This window comes from Procambarus clarkii, chromosome 40 (assembly GCF_040958095.1).
Source record: "Procambarus clarkii isolate CNS0578487 chromosome 40, FALCON_Pclarkii_2.0, whole genome shotgun sequence".
Classification (NCBI taxonomy): Eukaryota; Metazoa; Arthropoda; class Malacostraca; order Decapoda; family Cambaridae; genus Procambarus; species Procambarus clarkii.
The window spans coordinates 17,398,534-17,418,751 of NC_091189.1; the positions used below are offsets into that span (position 1 = coordinate 17,398,534).

Genomic DNA, 20,218 nt, shown 5'->3' on the forward strand with positions numbered 1-20,218 from the left:
CAACCTCTTTCTTCCCCATCAATTTCTTCCCCATTTTTTCTTTTTCAATTTCAATTTCTTCTTTTGCTTCCCCACCTCCTCCGCCTCTCATGTTATCTAAAGCCTTTCTTCATTTGCTCTCTTCTCGCACTAGAAGACAACCTTCCCCCCCCCTGTTCTCGCCGCCCCATCTACCCACCCCATCCTCTCCAGCCCATCCCCATCTTCACATCCTTTGCCCGACCACTTGGACTGGACGGTAGAGCGATGGCCTCGCTTCATGCAGGTCGGCGTTCAATCCCCGACCGTCCAGGTGGTTGCCTTCCCCTCGTCCCATCCCAAATCATTATCCTGATCCCATCCAGGTGCTACATAGTCGTAATGGCTTGGCGTTTTCTCCTCATAGTCCCTCCTTTTCCATCCTTTCCATATCTTCCCCCCCTGTCTTCCTTGTATCAGTCGCCAGGATTCGAGTGTACATAATCACAAGGTCAAGGGCTATACTATTAGCATTGATGGTGATAGCGGGGATCGCGAGGGCCTGAAAGGTCAAAAGGGTTCAGAAAGGTCGCGACCCGCCAAACACACACCGAAACTACGACGTTGGTACAACGTTCGAACAAGTTTTAACACCTCCTAACCAGTTATAACAACCAATATAGCAAGTTGTAACAACGTTCTAATACGTCATAAACACGTTAAGCCAAGATGTAACAACTTTATTACAAGTTGTAACATGCGTAAAATAGAGACAGTTACGGATTGTGTTTCCAGGGGAGGGTCAGAAAGGTCGTGAGGGTCAGAAAGGTCGCGAGGGGTCAGATAGGGTCAGAAAGGTCGCGAGGGGTCAGAAGGGTCAGATAAGGTCAGAAAGGTCGCGAGGGTCAGAAAGGTCGCGAGGGGTCACAAAGATCGCGAGGGGTCACAAAGATCGCGAGGGTCAAAAAGGTCGCGAGGGTCAGAAAGGTCGCGAGGGGTCACAAAGATCGCGAGGGTCAGAAAGGTCGCGAGGGGTCAGACAGGTCGCGAGGGTCAGAAAGGTCGCGAGGGGTCAGACAGGTCGCGAAGGGTCAGTAAGGTCGTAAGGGGTCAGAAAGGTCACGAGGAGTCAGAAAGGTCACGAGGGGTCAGAAATGTCGCGACGGCCAGAAAGGTCTAGGGGCGCGTGAGGGTCGGAGATCGGGAAGAGGGGGGGTCGAGCGAGTGAGTGACGCGAGTAGCAGACAGCGAGGCTGGCCTCACCCAAGCAGTACAGGTAGTAAACAGGTCAAGAGTTGTTGGGGTAACTTGGGACATAATCGCGAAATGAAATTGGTCATAACGACCAAGACTCAGCAGTCAGATTAATGTTGACGAACCAAATTAGTTGGATGCTGTGGTTGAACGATGGAATTCACGAGTCATTAGGAGGACTGTACTCACTACCGAAGCACTGAATGATTCAGTGGCAATGATTGATAGTTACTAACATTAATGGCTTTTCTTTTCAAATGAGTTTGACTGGTGGGATGGATGTGATGTGTGTGTGTGTGTGTGTGTGTGTGTGTGTGTGTGTGTGTGTGTGTTTACTAGTTGTGTTTTTTGCGGGGGTTGAGCTTTGCTCTTTCGGCCCGCCTCTCAACTGTCAATCAACTGTTTACTAACTACTTTTTTTTTTCCACACCACACACACACACACACCCCAGGAAGCAGCCCGTGACAGCTGACTAACTCCCAGGTACCTATTTACTGCTAGGTAACAGGGGCACTTAGGGTGAAAGAAACTTTGCCCATTTGTTTCTGCCTCGTGCGGGAATCGAACCCGCGCTACAGAATTACGAGTCCTGCGCGCTATCCACCAGGCTACGAGGCCCCATCCACCAGGCTACGAGCCTACGAGGCTACGTGTGTGTGTATGTGTGTGTGTGTGTGTGTGTGTGTGTGTGTGTGTGTGTGTATGTGTGTATGTTTGTGTGTGTGTCTTTAATAATAATAGTAATAATAATATACTCATGTATTATTTTAAATTCATGGGTATACACTATGCCCAAATACCCTTTACATGATCAAACAACAAGTTATCTTAACCTGTTCATATATGGCAACACCATAGAACTCACGCACGAACAGACAACGAATACCTGCTTGTATATGTTACCTGCTTAATTGTACCTGTTACCTGCTTGTAACAGGTACAATGTAACAGGTTAACGTGCTCCTACCTGCCTGGACCCGTTGGTGTGCTTGCCTGTTTCTACCTTCCTGACTCGACCAGTGAGATGCGTATTCTAAGTCTCCGTGGCGTAGTGGTAAGACACTCGCCTGGCGTTCCGCGAGCGCTATGTCATGGGTTTGTATCCTGGCCGGGGAGGATTTACTAGGCGCAATTCCCTAACTGTAGCCTCTGTTTAACGCAACAGTAAAATGTGTACTTGGATGAAAAAACGATTCTTCGCGGCAGGGGATCGTATTCCAGGGACCATAGGATTAAGGACTTGCCCGAAACGCTACGCGTACTAGTGGCTGTACAAGAATGTAACAACTCTTGTATATATCTCAAAAAAAAAAAAAAAAAAAAAAAAAAAAAAAATCTTGGGTACCAGGGACCTTTGTTCCCAAAAGCTTGTTTTTACCTGCTCTTGAAGCTGATTAAGGAGGTGGCTTTAATATTTCCGTTTCCCGTTCGTTCAACTTGCTTACCAATCTCATTACATGTGAATAGTTTCGTGCACACAGATTAGGAGGAGCATAAGTCTATGGACTCTCACAATGACTGTTTTCTCTCAACTAAGTATACTCCTTTGCCGAATCATGGCTACATCCCCAGTTATTCAAGCATCATATATAAAAAATACTCATGGGGGAACTATATGAAATGGTTTTTGGCAGCTTATAAAGTCTTTTAGAGAAAATAAGTTTCAGTGGCAGCGATCTGTTTCTTGTCATTTTTTTCCTGACTGTTGATAATTCGCAATTATGGATTCCTGTCTAAGGCTTGTCGTCGGTAATATCAACATGAGTCAGCTGGTGAAGCCTCATCTGCGTCTGTCTGTCAGTAATCACTTAGTCTACATAGTTGTGCTTGGGTGGAGGGGAGCGTCAGCTCTTTGGTCCCGCCTCTCAACCGTCAGACTATTGGTGTACAGATTCCTGAGCCTATTGGGCTCATTATCATATCTACATTTGAAACTGTGTATAGAGTCAGCCTCCACCACTTCACTGCCTAACGCATTCCCTCTGTTAACTACTCTGACACAAACAATTCTTTCTAATGTCTCTGTGGTTCATTTGGGTACTCAGTTTCCACCTGTGTCCCTTTGTTCGTGTTCCCCAAATGCTAAATAGTTGGTCCTCATCAACCCTGTCAATTCGTTTGCGGTTGTCCGTCGGTGTGACATGTGCGATTAGGCCTGCTTCTGTCCGTCCGTCCGTCCGTCCGTCCGTCCGTCCGTCCGTCTGTACCTTAATCATTAACGCAATTAGCAAGAATTCCCAAGGGGATTAAATTTAATTTTTTTCCTGCGTTATACAGGGTACGTGATTAAAATTAGTGACTATTTTTCCCAAAGAGATTTTTCGTCACAAAATTTTTTTTCTCGTGTTTCTTTTTACCTCATTATATGTAAACATTGTTAATGTTTATATTATTATTATTATTTGTGTTCTGGTAACAAGCAGCTTGAACTCTGTGAATAACTTAATTCTAATTCTGATTCGGAATTATTCTACGTTCTGTAAGTTATAAATAGATTGGTGTATGTAACTGATTTAATGTAAGTGTTTAAAGAGACGCTCAAATTCACCAATATTCATTTTTTTGTACAAAAAATTACGTGTAATTTATAGAACGTGTTAATAATTTGTTCGAATCGACAGAAAAAGATCCATTGACCAGACGACCGAACGACTGAACGAACGGACAAACAACCGAACGAATGACAGGAGAAACGAACGATCGAATATAAATGTATGAAAGAATATAACAGAGGAAATATAAATAACATTTTAAATATATCAACACAAAATGAACTCCAAATCAATGAATACAAATTGGAAACAAATTTGGATTCAGGAAAGACCTGGGTAAATGCTGGTTTGGAAACAAGGTTGTTGATTTATGGAACAAATTACCGGGTAAGATAATTGACGTGGGATCGCTGAATTGTTTCAAACGCAGGTTAGACACAAATAAATGAGTTTGTGTGGAAATAAATAACAGCTGCCTCGTATGGGCCAATAGGTCTTTTTTGCCTTTTTTATTCTTATTTTCTTAGGCAGAGAGGGTGGACTAAGTTATTATGAGGCGGAGGGAAGGGGCTCAGAGACAGGGGGTTCGGGCTCAGAGACAGGGGGGAAGGGCTCAGAGACAGGGGGGAAGGGCTCAGAGACAGGGGGTTCGGGCTCAGAGACAGGGGGTTCGGGCTCAGAGACAGGGGGGAAGGGCTCAGAGACAGGGGGTTCGGGCTCAGAGACAGGGGGTTCGGGCTCAGAGACAGGGGGGGAAGGGCTCAGAGACAGGGGGGAAGGGCTCAGAGACAGTGGGTTAGGGCTCAGAGACAGGGGGTTCGGGCTCAGAGACAGGGGGAAGGGCTCAGAGACAGGGGGAAGGGCTCAGAGACAGTGGGTTAGGGCTCAGAGACAGGGGGTTCGGGCTCAGAGACAGGGGGAAGGGCTCAGAGACAGGGGGTTAGGGCTCAGAGACAGGGGGTTAGGGCTCAACCCTCATCACTAGCAACACACTACTCAATCATCACACGTCATAGCAGCTGCGGTCATCAAGCAACATAACGTAGCTAAAGGAAACAGAGACAGCTTTAACGATGACTTACCGCTACTGATGCAGGTATTAGTAGGCCTCCAATACTACAAGGGCGATAGTACCTATTGCTACTATGGATGCTACGTACAAAATGGGGATGGTTGCACTTCAATAACCTAGGTTTGTACTATTTTGATTTTAATGAGCATAAAATCTGAAACATCTTAACCATAAAACGTATATGTTATAGAGCTAAATAAGAAATCCTAGGCCTAACATATGCAATTAATTGTAGACCTAATCTAAAAATTGTTCTATATAAGGCCTATGAAAACTGGGATTTGGTTGCTGCCTCCTGTACTTGGCCCTGTAGAAATTTAATTTTACAAAAGCTGGGAGTTAGTTCCTGGTCCGGTGATGTAAATGTTGCCCATTCGGTCTTCTGCCGCTACAGGCAAGCGCACGCTGCTATGTTGAGTGTTCCTAAAGGTTTGGTCCACAGATCATAATGTTTTATGTCAAATTCCGCCTCTTCCGTGCCCCCTTCCCACCTTCCCCTCACGTTCAATCCCCGACCGTGTCCTCTGTCCCATCCCAATCCTTATCCTGATCCCTACCAAGTGCTATATACTCTAATGGCTTGGCGCTCTCACTTAATAGTTTCCTTCCCTTCCCTTTCCCTTCTCCCTTTCTTCCACAAGTATTCCGCCTCTTCCACCCCCTCCACGTCTCCGTAACTCTCCCATTGTTTTATCTGAAGCTTCCTGTTAGTGTCTTCGTTAACCTCTTGCAGGTGAAATGTTTTCGCTTCTTGGTAATCGCTTCAACGTTTTATAGTAAAGTTGAAGGACTGGTCTTCCTTTTCCAATCATGTCAAGATCATTCTATATGATCTAGGAAATCTGTTAAAATAATTTTAAGATTTTAAGTGGAACCTTAATATTGTATAAACTTTGCTAGTTTTCCCGTTCAACGGCATTGATATATTCGTGTTGCAAAGGTTACATATTTCCTTAAACTAAATTTGGCTAAGTATGAGTATTTCACGTCAACTCTCCTCGACCTGCTGGTATTCATAGATAAAGTAAGGAAGTAAACATCTTTTGCAGCAGCAGGCAAGCAGGTGGGGGATTTACCCTCCTTGAGCCGACGGAGCGGGGAACACTGATCACCAGAGGTTATATTCTTGTGACCTCTGCTTATCAGAGGTCACAAGAATGTGACCTTTTCATTCTCAAAAACATCATTCTGGTATATTTTTGCGTACGTACATTTTATATAATAGTGAAGTAACGAATATTTTCCCTTAAAAACACAAGAAATTACCATCAACTTCATTCGAAATTCCTCCAGACCCCGAATTCTTTCAGGCAAATGAAAACATATCTACTTGCAAAAATGCTTATTTAAACACGCAATGTAAAAACAAAAGTTCATGTAAACAAACTTCCTTTAAAAATGTATAAGTAAACAGGGTTGGAACGTCTTTGCTCGAAGCAGAGCCAAGGCAAAAATAAACACCTTTGACGTCTTTTGGGGGGTCGTGTCTCCCTGCTTCGTTAGCAAGCTTCCTCCTGCATCAGGGTAATCACATTCTTCCCGCCCCGCCCCGACTCCTGGTCCTCACACTCTACATTTTTTCCATCGCTTCTGCTACTACAACATGCTGCTGGTGCTGCCCTGGTGCTGCTGTCTCGTACTGGGGCTGCTGCCTTGTGCTGGGGCTGCTGCCTCGTACTGGGGCTGCTGCCTTGTGCTGGGGCTGCTGCCTCGTACTGGGGCTGCTGCCTCGTACTGGGGCTGCTGCCTCGTACTGGGGCTGCTGCCTCGTACTGGGGCTGCTGCCTCGTACTGGGGCTGCTGCCTTGTGCTGGGGCTGCTGAGTCGAGCTTCTGTTCGGTCGTGGTGCTGCTACTGGGGCTGCTGCTTCGTACTGGTGCTGCTGCCTCGTATTGGGGCTGCTGAGTCGAGCTTCTGTTCGGTCGTGGTGCTGCTACTGGGGCTGCTGCTTCGTACTGGTGCTGCTGCCTCGTATTGGGGCTGCTGAGTCGGGCTTCTGTTCGGTCGAGGTGCTGCTATTGGGGCTGTTGCCTCGTGCTGGAGCTGCTGAGTCGGGCTTCTGTTCGGTCGTGGTGCTGCTGCTGGCCTTGCTGCCTCTGCTGCTGTTGCTGCTGCTGCTGCCCGCGCCCTCATCCGCCAACAGGTCCTGACGGTGCAGGATGTTAAGGGAGATTGACGGCGATTGTGAAGGAGATAGACGGTGGTGGTGATGGTGAGAATGGTTTACGGTGATGGTGTCAGAGATTGACGGTGGTGGTATACGACAGTGGAGACGGCCAAGGACGCCGATATAGTGCTAGTAGTGTTGATGGTGAGAGATGATACTGGTGTTGACTGTGGATGATTGTGACAGACGCCTGTGGAGATAAGACTCTCAGTAAGCGTATCAAAAGACAATCAACATTCGCAATTGTTCTATGAATGTTCTGCAGAATATGAAAACACTTACCTCTGAGGCTCTAAACACGGGAACCGAGGGAAGCAGCCGTGAAGTTAAGATTTCTGATTGTTAGTGGATGGGAATGGTCCTTGGGGAGGTGTGTTTGGTGGAAGGTCTTTATGTGGTTGTGGAGGTTATTCTGTGTATGCGGTAGATGTATGAATGAATACATACGTGAATGTATGCATAAACTTGCTAGCTTGATTAAATAAGTATATTATAAATATTGTTGACGAGATGATTATTTGGTAAGCTTTATGCATAAATAATAATGTATAGCAGACGATTTAGTGACAGTATTAAAACGTGGGTGGCTTGGTCCGTAGAGTTCATCATCTACAGTGTAGCCAAAATTTGCCAGTGCAGGCTACTAAACATATGGCCCTGTATGACTAACCATCCTGCGAGATGGGGACTTGTATTACCACTGCTACCTTATTCAATCTTGTGTTGATGATATCCTCAAAATGCTTCCGGAGTCTGCCAGTGCACACTGCCTATCACATGCCTCTGTACGACTAACCATCCTGTGTGATGGGGATTTTTTAGTACAACGTAGCTACCTTCCCCCATCATATAGTCTAGGGTAGCAGCACAAACGCAAATGTACTTACTATATCACTAAAAAAAAATATGCTTCCCATTCACATTCGTGTTCTTCATATAATGCATCAAAAGTTTGCAGACTACTGATCACATGGTCCTTTATAATTTAGCATCTTAGGAGATGGGTATTTTTTGGCATCACATAGCTTGCTAGCCCGGTCGGCCGAGCGGACAGCACACTGGACTTGTGATCCTGTGGTCCCGGGTTCGATCCCAGGCGCCGGCGAGAAACAATGGGCAGAGTTTCTTTCACCCTATGCCCCTGTTACCTAGCAGTAAAATAGGTACCTGGGGTGTTAGTCAGCTGTCACGGGCTGCTTCCTGGGGGTGGAGGCCTGGTCGAGGACCGGGCCGCGGGGACACTAAAAAAGCCCCGAAATCATCTCAAGATAACCTCAAGATAGCCCTTGACACACTTGTACTCCTCTAGGATTGCTGCATAAATGCAGATGTATTTAAAGTGTTAATAATAAAAAAGTTACCCTGAAAATAAGACATTAAACACTCCGAATTTTGAAAACAGAAATTTCAAACCTAATGTTGCTAATTATTTTATCGTGCAAATTTTGATGTTCAAGAAACATAAGCTCGGTCTCTTAGAAAACGCGGTGAGGGTGGGTGTAAAACTTGGGGTGTGGAGGGGGTGTTAGGAGAAGCTTGGGGAGTGGAGGGGGTGTTTGGATAGGCTTGGAGTGTGGAAGGGGTGTTTGGATAAGCTTGGGGTGTGGCGACGGGTGGGGGGGGAGGTGTGCTGGGAGATGACTAGAAGGGTGTGGGGTGAAACTTGAGGGATGTCGGCCGTGAAATTTGAGGTGTGGTCGGGTGGGAAGGGAGAAGGAGAAGGAGGAGGAGCTGAAAATCCTAGCCTCGTGTACTGGCAAGTGTCCGGTACACTTGCCAGTACACGAGGATCCGTGTCCAGAGAACACGGATCCTTACTACTAGAGAGTGTTGTATTGAACAAAATCATAGTATGAATCTTAAATGTTCTGTATCATCACTGATGATGTTGATATGTAACTCATTCTAATGTGTAGTGACTGTGGATGCGAAGAGGCCTTTTCGGTCAAGTGTAAGATGTCTACGTTTTTATAAGTACTTTTATTGATATTTCTCTCTTCGCAAACTTTTTACGACAAGTATGTCTGCGAGATTTAGTTAAAAAAAAAAGACCCAGTAAATCGAAAACAAATTAAATTTCCCTTTTAATCTGTTTCCTTGCAGAATCTTTCGTTTATTCCACCCATGTCATCTTACTACATTCCTTATTGAATTCAGTTAACCTGCTTTACCATGTAGTATGAGAACGCACATTGGGAGATATGGGGTTTCGTTTCTGGGTTTGAAACCTATTAAAAAGGAAGAAGGACATAAGACAAGGATGGAGGGACGAAGGGAAGGATAAAAAGGGAAGAACTGGATATAGTAGGAGTGAAAAAGGTGATTGGTTAAAAAATATAGTGTCGAGGGAGCGAGTCGTAGTGAATGCAAAAATCAGGATATTTTTTAGAAATATTGAGTCATATGAGGGAGCTGGTGATTGGTTGATACATAATGTCACGAATTGGTCTCATGTCAACCTGAAGCAGGTGATAATGTTACTCAACACCTTTCAGGTTATTTAATAAGGAACAATGTTAAATTTTGGCTCAGCTTACACACGAAGACAATTTTCATCTATAAAATACATGTGTTGCAGCCTTTTTAGTGAACAGAACACAAACAATTTAGAGAAATACTAAGCTCGGAGTAAACTTTGTTGATAAACATTTTTCCATTAAGTGCTTTATTGAATTAGATTTCATGAAGCTCTTTCATGCGTTTTTTTTTCCAAATAAGATTTTCTTTCAGCCAATAAACTGTGGTAAAGACCAAAAGAATCCTTCAGAAAAAAATGGGAACCAGAGATGGAGATTTTTTTTTGTATTTTTGGGCAATATGTAAAGCATTTTAAACATGGGATAAGAAACTAATATTTTATTCTAGTTCGTTTTCTACAGCTTTCGTCCGTTTTATACTACCACCTTCCGTTTTCTACCGGCACCCTCCATTTTCTACTGCCAGCCCCTGTCTTCTTCCGTTACTTCTCATTTTCTGTTGCCACTCCCTTATTTTCTGCTGCCACTTTCCCGTTTTCTGCCACTATTCTCCGCTTATCTCTCACCCCCCTCCCCTCCACCCTCCGGTTTTCACCTCTCCTCCACCCGTTTTATTTCACCCAAACCACGTTTTCTGTCACCACATCCCTATTTTCTTTCATCCCAACCCCCAATCTTTGCATCATCCGGATTTTCTGCCACCTCAACTCCGTTTTCTGCCACCCTAACCTCGTTTTCTGTCACTCGTCCCCGTTTCCTGCCACTGACGTCGTCGTCCAAGACGTAGCCCGGGTCGTGCGTTCGTCGCGACGAGGACGTGAGAGTGTTAACCACCGCACGTCGGAGGGAGATTTGCCTGAGCTTCCCTCGCTGCGTCTACTCCACGCTCGTCGTCTTTGAATCGTAATGAAATCGGTCATTAATTCCAATAGTCTGGTCTTTAGAAACCTGTTCCTCTTACCCGTGTATTAAGGGGATTCAGTTCAATTCCTCCTTCCCTCCTTGTCCTCTCATCTCTTCCTCTCTCTCTCTCTCTCTCTCTCTCTCTCTCTCTCTCTCTCTCTCTCTCTCTCTCTCTCTCTCTCTCTCTCTCTCTCTCTCTCTCTCTCTCTCTCTCTCTCTCTCTCTCTCTCTCTCTCTCTCTCTCTCTCTCTCTCTCTCTCTCTCTCTCTCTCTCTCTCTCTCTCTCTCTCTCTCTCTCTCTCCCTCTCCTTTCTCCATTCTTCCCCCTCTCCTTTCTCCCCCTCTCCTTTCTCCCCCTCTCCATGTACCTCCTCTCAGCATTCAGTGCCGGATTAATGATGGTCGTCTCGAGACCCGAGTTTAAGATACCACGAAGGTTCACCTTATTGAAGTCGAAGTTGAAAAAAATTTCGTCATTCTGTCTTTAGCGGGTCTGTCGATTTCTTGTTTGTTTTCTTGCTATTAATTTTCTTGTCTTCTGTTTTGTCTCGCTCGCTGGCCAAATGTGGTTACTGTGCTTGAAGCAGATGTTAGGTGGCTTTAGGCGAATGCTTATTAAATATCTGTATATATTTAGTTGAGCAGGTATTGTTGAGTTCTCACACATGTTGCGTGACAAATAATTCAAATACATTTGTTTTGGATCTGTTTTGGCCCCTCAGATCTGACGAGAAGTTCAAGGATTAATTGTTTGGTGTAGACGTTTGAGGGTCGAGCTTCAATAGACATGGGAGGAAGAGCTTCAGGAGTCTTGGTGCTCCAGCACCAAGCGGTCGCCGAAGCAGACTGCGATACATAATTGCCAACTTCATATAATACCTTAGCAATATCTGAAGGCTACACTCTTCAATTGTATATGAATTGTCTCTTTATTAAGACCCCAAACCTTTTAAACTGTCTGTAAACAAAGTTCGTCCCTAGATCTTCCTCGGATCTGACTGAGGAGTTTAATATTCAGCAACTACGAGGCACTTTTATGAAGTGGGAACACTGGGAACACTGAGGTCTGTATGACGTGATGGGGTTTACCAGTTGCTGCTGCTGGTAGTGGTGGTGGTGGTGAGTGGTGGTTGGAGGTGTTCAGGGTGGTGGCGGTTGGGTGGTGGTGGTTGTTGTTTGTAATGTGGTGGTTGTGTTGAGGGCCGAGTTGTTGGCTTGTAGTTGTGATGTGCAGGCGATGAGTCACAATAACGTGGCTAAAGTATGTTGACCAGACCACACACTAGAAGGTGAAAGGACGACGACGTTTCGGTCCGTCCTGGACCATTCTCAAGTCCATTGTGTGTTCGATGTGATGTGTGTGTGGTGTTGGCTGGTCGTTGTAATGTTGTGTGGTGGTGTTGGGGATGGTGGTGGATGTGGTGTAGCGTGGTGGTTTAGGTGGTGGTTGATTACTTGGTGAATGGTAGTAATAGTAACAATGGCAGTAATTTACACATTTACGAATTAATAAACAAAAATATCCATGCAAGTTTTTTAGGAGAGGAAGATACAGCATTCCCTTTTGTGTACATTTTTGTAAATCACTTGATTTTTACACACACCAGTAGTGACGTGGGCGGTAAGAGAGAGAGTCTTCTGCCGCGACCAATGCGAATAGCACTTGTAGCTGAAGCTGAGCAAATAACCTTGTTATAGACCTGTTGTTTACTCATTCTTCCTTAGTACTGTCATTAACTTGCACTCATTAGCTCTGTTCTCCGTCTCTGTGATCCAAGAACACCTCACAGATGGAATTCATAAAAAGATCTTTTTGTTCTAATCTAACATCCACTACGCTACTTCTACTGGACCTCGAACTGAGCTTCCTATAGGCCTTTCTCCCGGTTCTTGTCCCGGTTCTCGTCCCGGTCCTATTTCCGGTCCTCCCAATGTGGTCCTTCTCTCGGGGCCACCTACCGGGCCTTCTCCTGGTCCACCTCCTGGTCCACCTCCTGGTCCACCTCCTGGTCCACCTCCTGGTCGTACCACCTGTCCACCTGGTCCTCTTGATCCTACTACCGGTCCTCCTCTTCATCCCTTACATCCTCTATGAGGGTTCACCATCCTAGGACTTAATTAGTTCCTTCCATGGCAGATCCTCCAATTATCCACACCGTGTCTGCTGGGAATATGTCTCGGTAATATTGGCAGTGCGTGCGTGGATGAGTGGCTGAGCAGACGAATGGATTGATACCTGCAATGATGGATTCATGGATGTGAAGTTAGATGGGTTCATCAATAGATGGATGGCTTTCTGACAGATGGCTGGATTGGCTGATTGGTGTGGGGGGGAGCGGAGAGAGGGAGTACGGATGGAGGAAGGGAAGGGAAAGAGCAAGGGAAGGAAGGAAAGAAGGAAGGAAGGAAGGAAGAGAATGAAGGCAGAGACTCTCGAAACAGTGCCATGCACCACAGTAATGTTAAAGATGTCACCTGACACCATTTTTATAGCATCATGTCATAGTATCCCTCGACAACGTTGTACTGATCGATCACACCATAACGGTCAGGACGACACTCCTTTATTTACTGACTGACTGAAAGACACACAAATTAAGGTCTGAACGACACAGCAGTTGAAATCTGAACGATGCAACGTTAAGCAGTAGTTTAACATTAGTAGACGCTGGCGGAGACACCTCCAAATGCAGATCAAACAAAGCAAAAGACGTAGATAAGAAAGGGACAAATACATAAACCCAACACCAAATGAAAGCAACAACAAACCCGTTCTGTGCATTAGAACAAACAATCATGATATACTTACACACCCCTTGGCGCACCAACAAAGGAGACCCAAGCCCCCACTCTGTAAACATGAGCAATCTCCCCTTCACTGCATTATTTCCTCAGTGGTATTGATGAGCGTGTAAGAGCTGCCTCTGATCCGAGTACTCCATTTGTCTAGTAATCCTATAAGGAGTTCGTAACTTCTCCCAGAACAGACGTAGCAAGATGCTGCCTCAATTGGATACGGATTAAAGCTGATGTGCTTGAAATAATTCGGCTTTTCATTCTAAGACATTTTTTCTTTTAAGTTCCTTAAGTGTGAAACTTATCTCGCTTTTTATATGAAAGTTGGCGTCTGAGGAGGATTTGTTTTTGTTTACCATAGTGGGAGTCAGGTGTAGTGGATTTGTGGATATTTCATTGATATTTTGGGCCCGTGGGAATGTTGTTAGTGAAGTGTTTGGTCTATTTATTTTGTAGTTGTATATTGAGCTTATCTTGCTGTTGTATGCATACTCCATCCATATTATACATGAATTATTTCCGTATGAAAGGAACTCTGATACGTAAATGGATTATAAATTTGTTTTATGCCAGTAACAGTTTTTTTGTTTTCGAAGCAAATGAAGTACTCTAATGACATGAGAATCTCTCTTATAATGCATCAATACCTCGCAATATATATATGTTTATATAAGAGTGCAAATAGCACTAATGATAAGAGACTTCTTCACAGAAATGTATGAATATTTCCAGTGACAGTAAATTCCTTGCTTAACGTAAGTGTTTTAAATTACACATGACTGAACTATTACATAATTCGTGAACCTCTGCTCTGATGCTTGGAACCCTGCCATGGTGCGTGGACCTCTTCGATGTAAATATTAAGTGTCGTCTGTAACGCTCCACAGCTCTGGGTGTACATGATACACCCCACAGCCTACACACTCTCCCATTGTAAACACGCATTCAAGTCACTCCTGTTGAGGAGGTTTAATTCTAATCTGAGTGCAAGATATTTACGGGAAGTCTTAAAAAAAAGGTGACTCTTAAGAATTTAGCTTAATATAACTAATGAAAATACCTGAATTATATCATTACAGACATATCACACAAACACACACACACACGGGCATTCACCGACTGCAAAAACAAAATATACGAAAATTATGTGTATGGTAACGAAACATTGTTGTGAGCCGTAGTAGAGAACAAAAACACTGGCCATAGTGAAGCCCGTGTAGAGTCGTACCAATAAATCCCAAACCCCGTGTTAGACACGCAGCAAAACTGGGCTTCACCAGAACTCTCAAAACAAGAGAGTTTCGACGATGTATTTTTGTATCCAAACGAGCGAAGGCCACCACGCCACCACACTCGACCCGCAGGACATGTTAACAAACCAAACAGTGAAAGGGGAAGTCGCCGTTGATGGAAGGGAGGTATGGTGGAATTGGAGGAATGTGTGTGTGTATGGGTTGCGAGGATAATGGGTTGAAGGGAACGTCTAGCCTGCTAGAAAAGGGTGGAGAAGGTTGTGGGATTGAGGAAGGTTTGTGGGATGGGTAAATAGGATGGTATAAGGGTAATTGGTTGATGGGTAAGTCTAGGTTATTGGTGTGGGAGAGAAGGGGTCAAAATTGTGGACTAAAAGGAGGGTGTGGGGGACAGGAGGATGGTGGTAGGAGGTGAGTCGAAGGGGGAGGAGTAGGGGAAGAGAGATGAGTGAAGATGATTACCATCCTTAATTGAAACAACGTGATGAGTCAGTTTTTTTTTTTTTTTTTTTTTTTTTTTTTTTTTTTTTTTTTTTTTTTTTTAGCATTGAGGGCGAGGAAGGATGAACCAGTAGAACGGGATCGTAATGCTTTTCTTTCAAATAAATATCAATAAATATTTTTCTTCCGGGAAAAGTGATAATGTATGCCAGAAGAAATATGCAAAGTGTTAACTTGATGTGTGTAATACCTGTGATAATGATGGCGGACCTCTCAACACACCTGTGGATTTCTCAAGCACTTTAAGCTCAAGAGAGCCATGACTATTACTTTTTTTTCCTACACGAGAGAGTTTTCAAGTTTTTTTAGCGGATAAAAGACGATTGGAAGTCGGTCAGCTTTAGGTAAGTTGGGCATTTAAATCTAAGAAGTTAAAAAATGAAATATTTGAGAAAATATTTCGAAATTTTAAAACGCAAGGAATATTGAACAGATGGGTATGTATGTATATATATATATATATATATATATATATATATATATATATATGTGTGTGTGTATATCACGAAAATAATCACGTGATTAAGAATGTGACAATGTCAGACCACGGAGGAAAAATGAAACAGGAATTTCCTTAAGTACTTTCGTATATTAAATACATCTTCAGAAGGTCACTTCTGAAGATGTATTTATTGCTTTGAATCCATAACATGATCTAGGCTGAGTAATCCAATCTCACGTTTAGGTATGACCCTGTTTCCTTGACCTCCCCTGATATCTTGGTAGAGAATTTCACTACTTCGTGATCCTATTTTCGCAGAGTTGAACCTCGAATGTCGTCGCCTGGTCTCATATGGCTTTCTCTAGTCTGATCTCACGCTCCATCTGGCTTTGTCAGGCAGACTCCTAGGCTTCATCTGGTCGCACCTTTGACCTCATCTGACATTGTCTTGCAAGATGCTAACCCCTCACTTGGCTCTATCTGACAGGATTTCTGGCCCCATCTATCCAATCTTCACTTGGTTTCGAAAAGTTGACCTGATCTAATACCATCTTGTTTAGACTCGCCTTATCTCATTTGACCCTATTTGGCCTCGCTAGACCCTGTTTTGACAACAGCCAAAGGTCAGTAGGTCGTTCTTAAACACGCCCAGTGTGAATAGTGTTTAGGGGTCGTGTTCTTGCACTTTTCATTGAGATTATAATCCATTGATGGAGGCTTAAGTTTGTCTCATCTTGTTGGTGGTGTCTAGGGTGCGTTCAGAGGTTCATTTTTAGGGTGCGTTCAGATGTTCATTTTTAGGGTGCGTTCAGATGATAATATCTAGGTTTTGGTTCACTGGCTCTTTCGTTATCATTTGTGTTAGCCTAATCTCTCTCTTCTCCCCTTCATTGCGCTTTGTCTCTTCCCTAAACTGTTCGCTTCTTTTCTATCCCATCCACTCTATTCGTTTCTTTACTCTTCCCTCTTTTAATTTTATCCTCCCATTTTATCTTTATTTTCGCGTTTATACGTGTTCTTTCCCGTCTAACTGTCCATTCTCCTTCTTTTTTTCACCCCCTTTCTCTTTCATTTATTATTCTCGAATTCCGTTTCTTTCTTACCCCTCCCTCCGTTTTATCTTTCTATCTCAACACTGTCACCTCCTCTATCCTCTTTCTCTCTCCTCCTCTTCGTCCCTCTGTGTCCACTGATCTCTCCCCTTCCTCTTCATCGCGTCTTCTCTTTCTATTCTCTCGAAGAGAAAAACTCTCTTTTTGTCTCTTTCTTCCTTCCTCTCCTCCTCTCCTTCGTTAATCGTTCCCCGCTCCCACATTCTGTTTATCTACGCAATATATCGCAGCAAACTTTCTTGGCTTTCCTTCAAAAGTTGCTTCTGAGTTTCAGCTCTGTCTTTTCCCGTCTGTGTCCTCTCTGTCCTCCCTACCCCTGTCCTCTCTGTCCTCCCTACCCCTGTTCTCTCTGTCCTCCCTACCCCTGTCCTCTCTGTCCTCCCTACCCCTGTTCTCTCTGTCCTCCCTACCCCTGTTCTCTCTGTCCTCCCTACCCCTGTTCTCTCTGTCCTCCCTATCCCTGTTCTCTCTGTCCTCCCTACCCCTGTTCTCTCTGTCCTCCCTACCCCTGTTCTCTCTTGTCCTCCCTACCCCTGTTCTCTCTGTCCTCCCTACCCCTGTTCTCTCTGTCCTCCCTACCCCTGTTCTCTCTGTCCTCCCTACCCCTGTTCTCTCTTGTCCTCCCTACCCCTGTTCTCTCTGTCCTCCCTACCCCTGTTCTCTCTGTCCTCCCTACCCCTGTTCTCTCTGTCCTCCCTACCCCTGTTCTCTCTGTCCTCCCTACCCCTGTTCTCTCTTGTCCTCCCTACCCCTGTTCTCTCTGTCCTCCCTACCCCTGTTCTCTCTGTCCTCCCTACCCCTGTTCTCTCTGTCCTCCCTACCCCTGTTCTCTCTTGTCCTCCCTACCCCTGTTCTCTCTGTCCTCCCTACCCCTGTTCTCTCTGTCCTCCCTACCCCTGTTCTCTCTTGTCCTCCCTACCCCTGTTCTCTCTGTCCTCCCTACCCCGGTTCTCTCTGTCCTCCCTACCCCTGTTCTCTCTTGTCCTCCCTACCCCTGTTCTCTCTTGTCCTCCCTACCCCTGTTCTCTCTGTCCTCCCTACCCCGGTTCTCTCTGTCCTCCCTACCCCTGTTCTCTCTTGTCCTCCCTACCCCTGTTCTCTCTTGTCCTCCCTACCCCTGTTCTCTCTGTCCTCCCTACCCCTGTTCTCTCTGTCCTCCCTACCCCTGTTCTCTCTTGTCCTCCCTACCCCTGTTCTCTCTGTCCTCCCTACCCCTGTTCTCTCTGTCCTCCCTACCCCTGTTCTCTCTGTCCTCCCTACCCCTGTTCTCTCTGTCCTCCCTACCCCCTGTTCTCTCTTGTCCTCCCTACCCCTGTTCTCTCTGTCCTCCCTACCCCTGTTCTCTCTGTCCTCCCTACCCCTGTTCTCTCTGTCCTCCCTACCCCTGTTCTCTCTGTCCTCCCTACCCCTGTTCTCTCTTGTCCTCCCTACCCCTGTTCTCTCTGTCCTCCCTACCCCTGTTCTCTCTGTCCTCCCTACCCCTGTTCTCTCTGTCCTCCCTACCCCTGTTCTCTCTTGTCCTCCCTACCCTGTTCTCTCTGTCCTCCCTACCCCTGTTCTCTCTGTCCTCCCTACCCCTGTTCTCTCTGTCCTCCCTACCCCTGTTCTCTCTGTCCTCCCTACCCCTGTTCTCTCTGTCCTCCCTACCCCTGTTCTCTCTGTCCTCCCTACCCCTGTTCTCTCTGTCCTCCCTACCCCTGTTCTCTCTTGTCCTCCCTACCCCTGTTCTCTCTGTCCTCCCTACCCCTGTTCTCTCTTGTCCTCCCTACCCCTGTTCTCTCTTGTCCTCCCTACCCCTGTTCTCTCTGTCCTCCCTACCCCTGTTCTCTCTTGTCCTCCCTACCCCTGTTCTCTCTGTCCTCCCTACCCCTGTTCTCTCTGTCCTCCCTACCCCTGTTCTCTCTGTCCTCCCTATCCCTGTTCTCTCTGTCCTCCCTACCCCGGTTCTCTCTGTCCTCCCTACCCCTGTTCTCTCTTGTCCTCCCTACCCCTGTTCTCTCTGTCCTCCCTACCCCTGTTCTCTCTGTCCTCCCTACCCCTGTTCTCTCTGTCCTCCCTACCCCTGTTCTCTCTGTCCTCCCTACCCCTGTTCTCTCTTGTCCTCCCTACCCCTGTTCTCTCTTGTCCTCCCTACCCCTGTTCTCTCTGTCCTCCCTACCCCTGTTCTCTCTGTCCTCCCTACCCCTGTTCTCTCTGTCCTCCCTATCCCTGTTCTCTCTGTCCTCCCTACCCCGGTTCTCTCTGTCCTCCCTACCCCTGTTCTCTCTTGTCCTCCCTACCCCTGTTCTCTCTGTCCTCCCTACCCCTGTTCTCTCTTGTCCTCCCTACCCCTGTTCTCTCTGTCCTCCATGTTGTTGTATTTTTCCTGCCATCGTCCTTTTCTTTTCTCGTTCGATTCCCTCACCACTTTTCTTTTTATTTTCCTCCCTTCTCTCTCTCTCTCTCTCTCTCTTTCTCTGTCTCTGTCTCTCTCTCTCTCTCTCTCTCTCTCTCTCTCTCTCTCTCTCTCTCTCTCTCTCTCCTCTCTCTCTCTCTCTCTCTCTCTCTCTCTCTTCTCTGTCTCTGTCTCTGTCTCTGTCTCTGTCTCTGTCTCTCTCTCTCTCTCTCTCTCTCTCTCTCTCTCTCTCTCTCTCTCTCTCTCTCTCTCTCTCTCTCTCTCTCTCTCTCTCTCTCTCTCTCTCTCTCTCTCTCTCTGTCTCTGTCTCTGTCTGTCTCTCTCTCTCTCTCTCTCTCTCTCTCTCTCTCTCTCTCTCTCTCTCTCTCTCTCTCTCTCTCTCTCTCTCTCTCTCTCTCTCTCTCTCTTCTCTGTCTCTGTCTCTGTCTCTGTCTCTCTCTCTCTCTCTCTCTCTCTCTCTCTCTCTCTCTCTCTCTCTCTCTCTTTCTCTGTCTCTGTCTCTGTCTCTCTCTCTCTCTCTCTCTCTCTCTCTCTCTCTCTCTCTCTCTCTCTCTCTCTCTCTCTCTCTCTCTCTCTCTCTCTCTCTCTCTCTCTCTCTCTCTCTCTCTCTCTCTCTCTCTCTCTCTCTCTCTCTCTCTTCTCTCTCTCTCTCTCTCTCTCTCTCTCTCTCTCTCTCTCTCTTTCTCTGTCTCTGTCTCTGTCTCTGTCTCTCTCTCTCTCTCTCTCTCTCTCTCTCTCTCTCTCTCTCTCTCTCTCTCTCTCTCTCTCTCTCTCTCTCTCTCTCTCTCTCTCTCTCTCTCTCTTTCTCTGTCTCTGTCTCTGTCTGTCTGTCTCTCTCTCTCTCTCTCTCTCTCTCTCTCTCTCTCTCTCTCTCTCTCTCTCTCTCTTTCTCTGTCTCTGTCTCTGTCTCTCTCTCTCTCTCTCTCTCTCTCTCTCTCTCTCTCTCTCTCTCTCTTCTCTGTCTCTGTCTCTGTCTCTCTCTCTCTCTCTCTCTCTCTCTCTCTCTCTCTCTCTCTCTCTCTCTCTCTCTCTCTCTCTCTCTCTCTCTCTCTCTCTCTCTCTCTCTCTCTCTCTCTCTCTCTCTCTCTCTGTCTCTCTTCTCTCTCTCTCTCTCTCTCTCTCTCTCTCTCTCTCTCTCTCTCTCTCTCTCTCTCTCTCTCTCTCTCTCTCTCTCTCTCTCTCTCTCTCTCTCTCTCTCTCTCTCTCTCGCACCACATAATGAATGTTTCATTTCATATACTTGGGCTGGATAGTAGAGCGACGGTCTCGCTTCATGCAAGTCGGCGTTCAATCCCCGAATGTCCAAGTGATTGTGCACCATTCCTTCACCCCGTCCCATCTCAAATCTTTATCCTGACTCCCTTTCCAGTGCTGTATAGTCATAATAGCTTGGCG

At 45.9% G+C, this 20,218-nt stretch overlaps 1 protein-coding gene across 1 annotated transcript in view; it reads left to right on the forward strand.

Moving 5' to 3' along the window:
• Window positions 1–246: 246 nt before the first annotated feature.
• LOC123750678 (keratin, type I cytoskeletal 9-like) overlaps window positions 247–20,218 on the forward strand; it is a 44,917-nt gene continuing 24,945 nt past the window's right edge. The window contains exons 1-3 of the mRNA XM_045732779.2: window positions 247–265; window positions 754–992; window positions 7,210–7,285. Coding sequence (XP_045588735.2) covers window positions 247–265; window positions 754–992; window positions 7,210–7,285 — 334 coding nt within the window. The remainder of the gene's footprint in view (window positions 266–753; window positions 993–7,209; window positions 7,286–20,218) is intronic.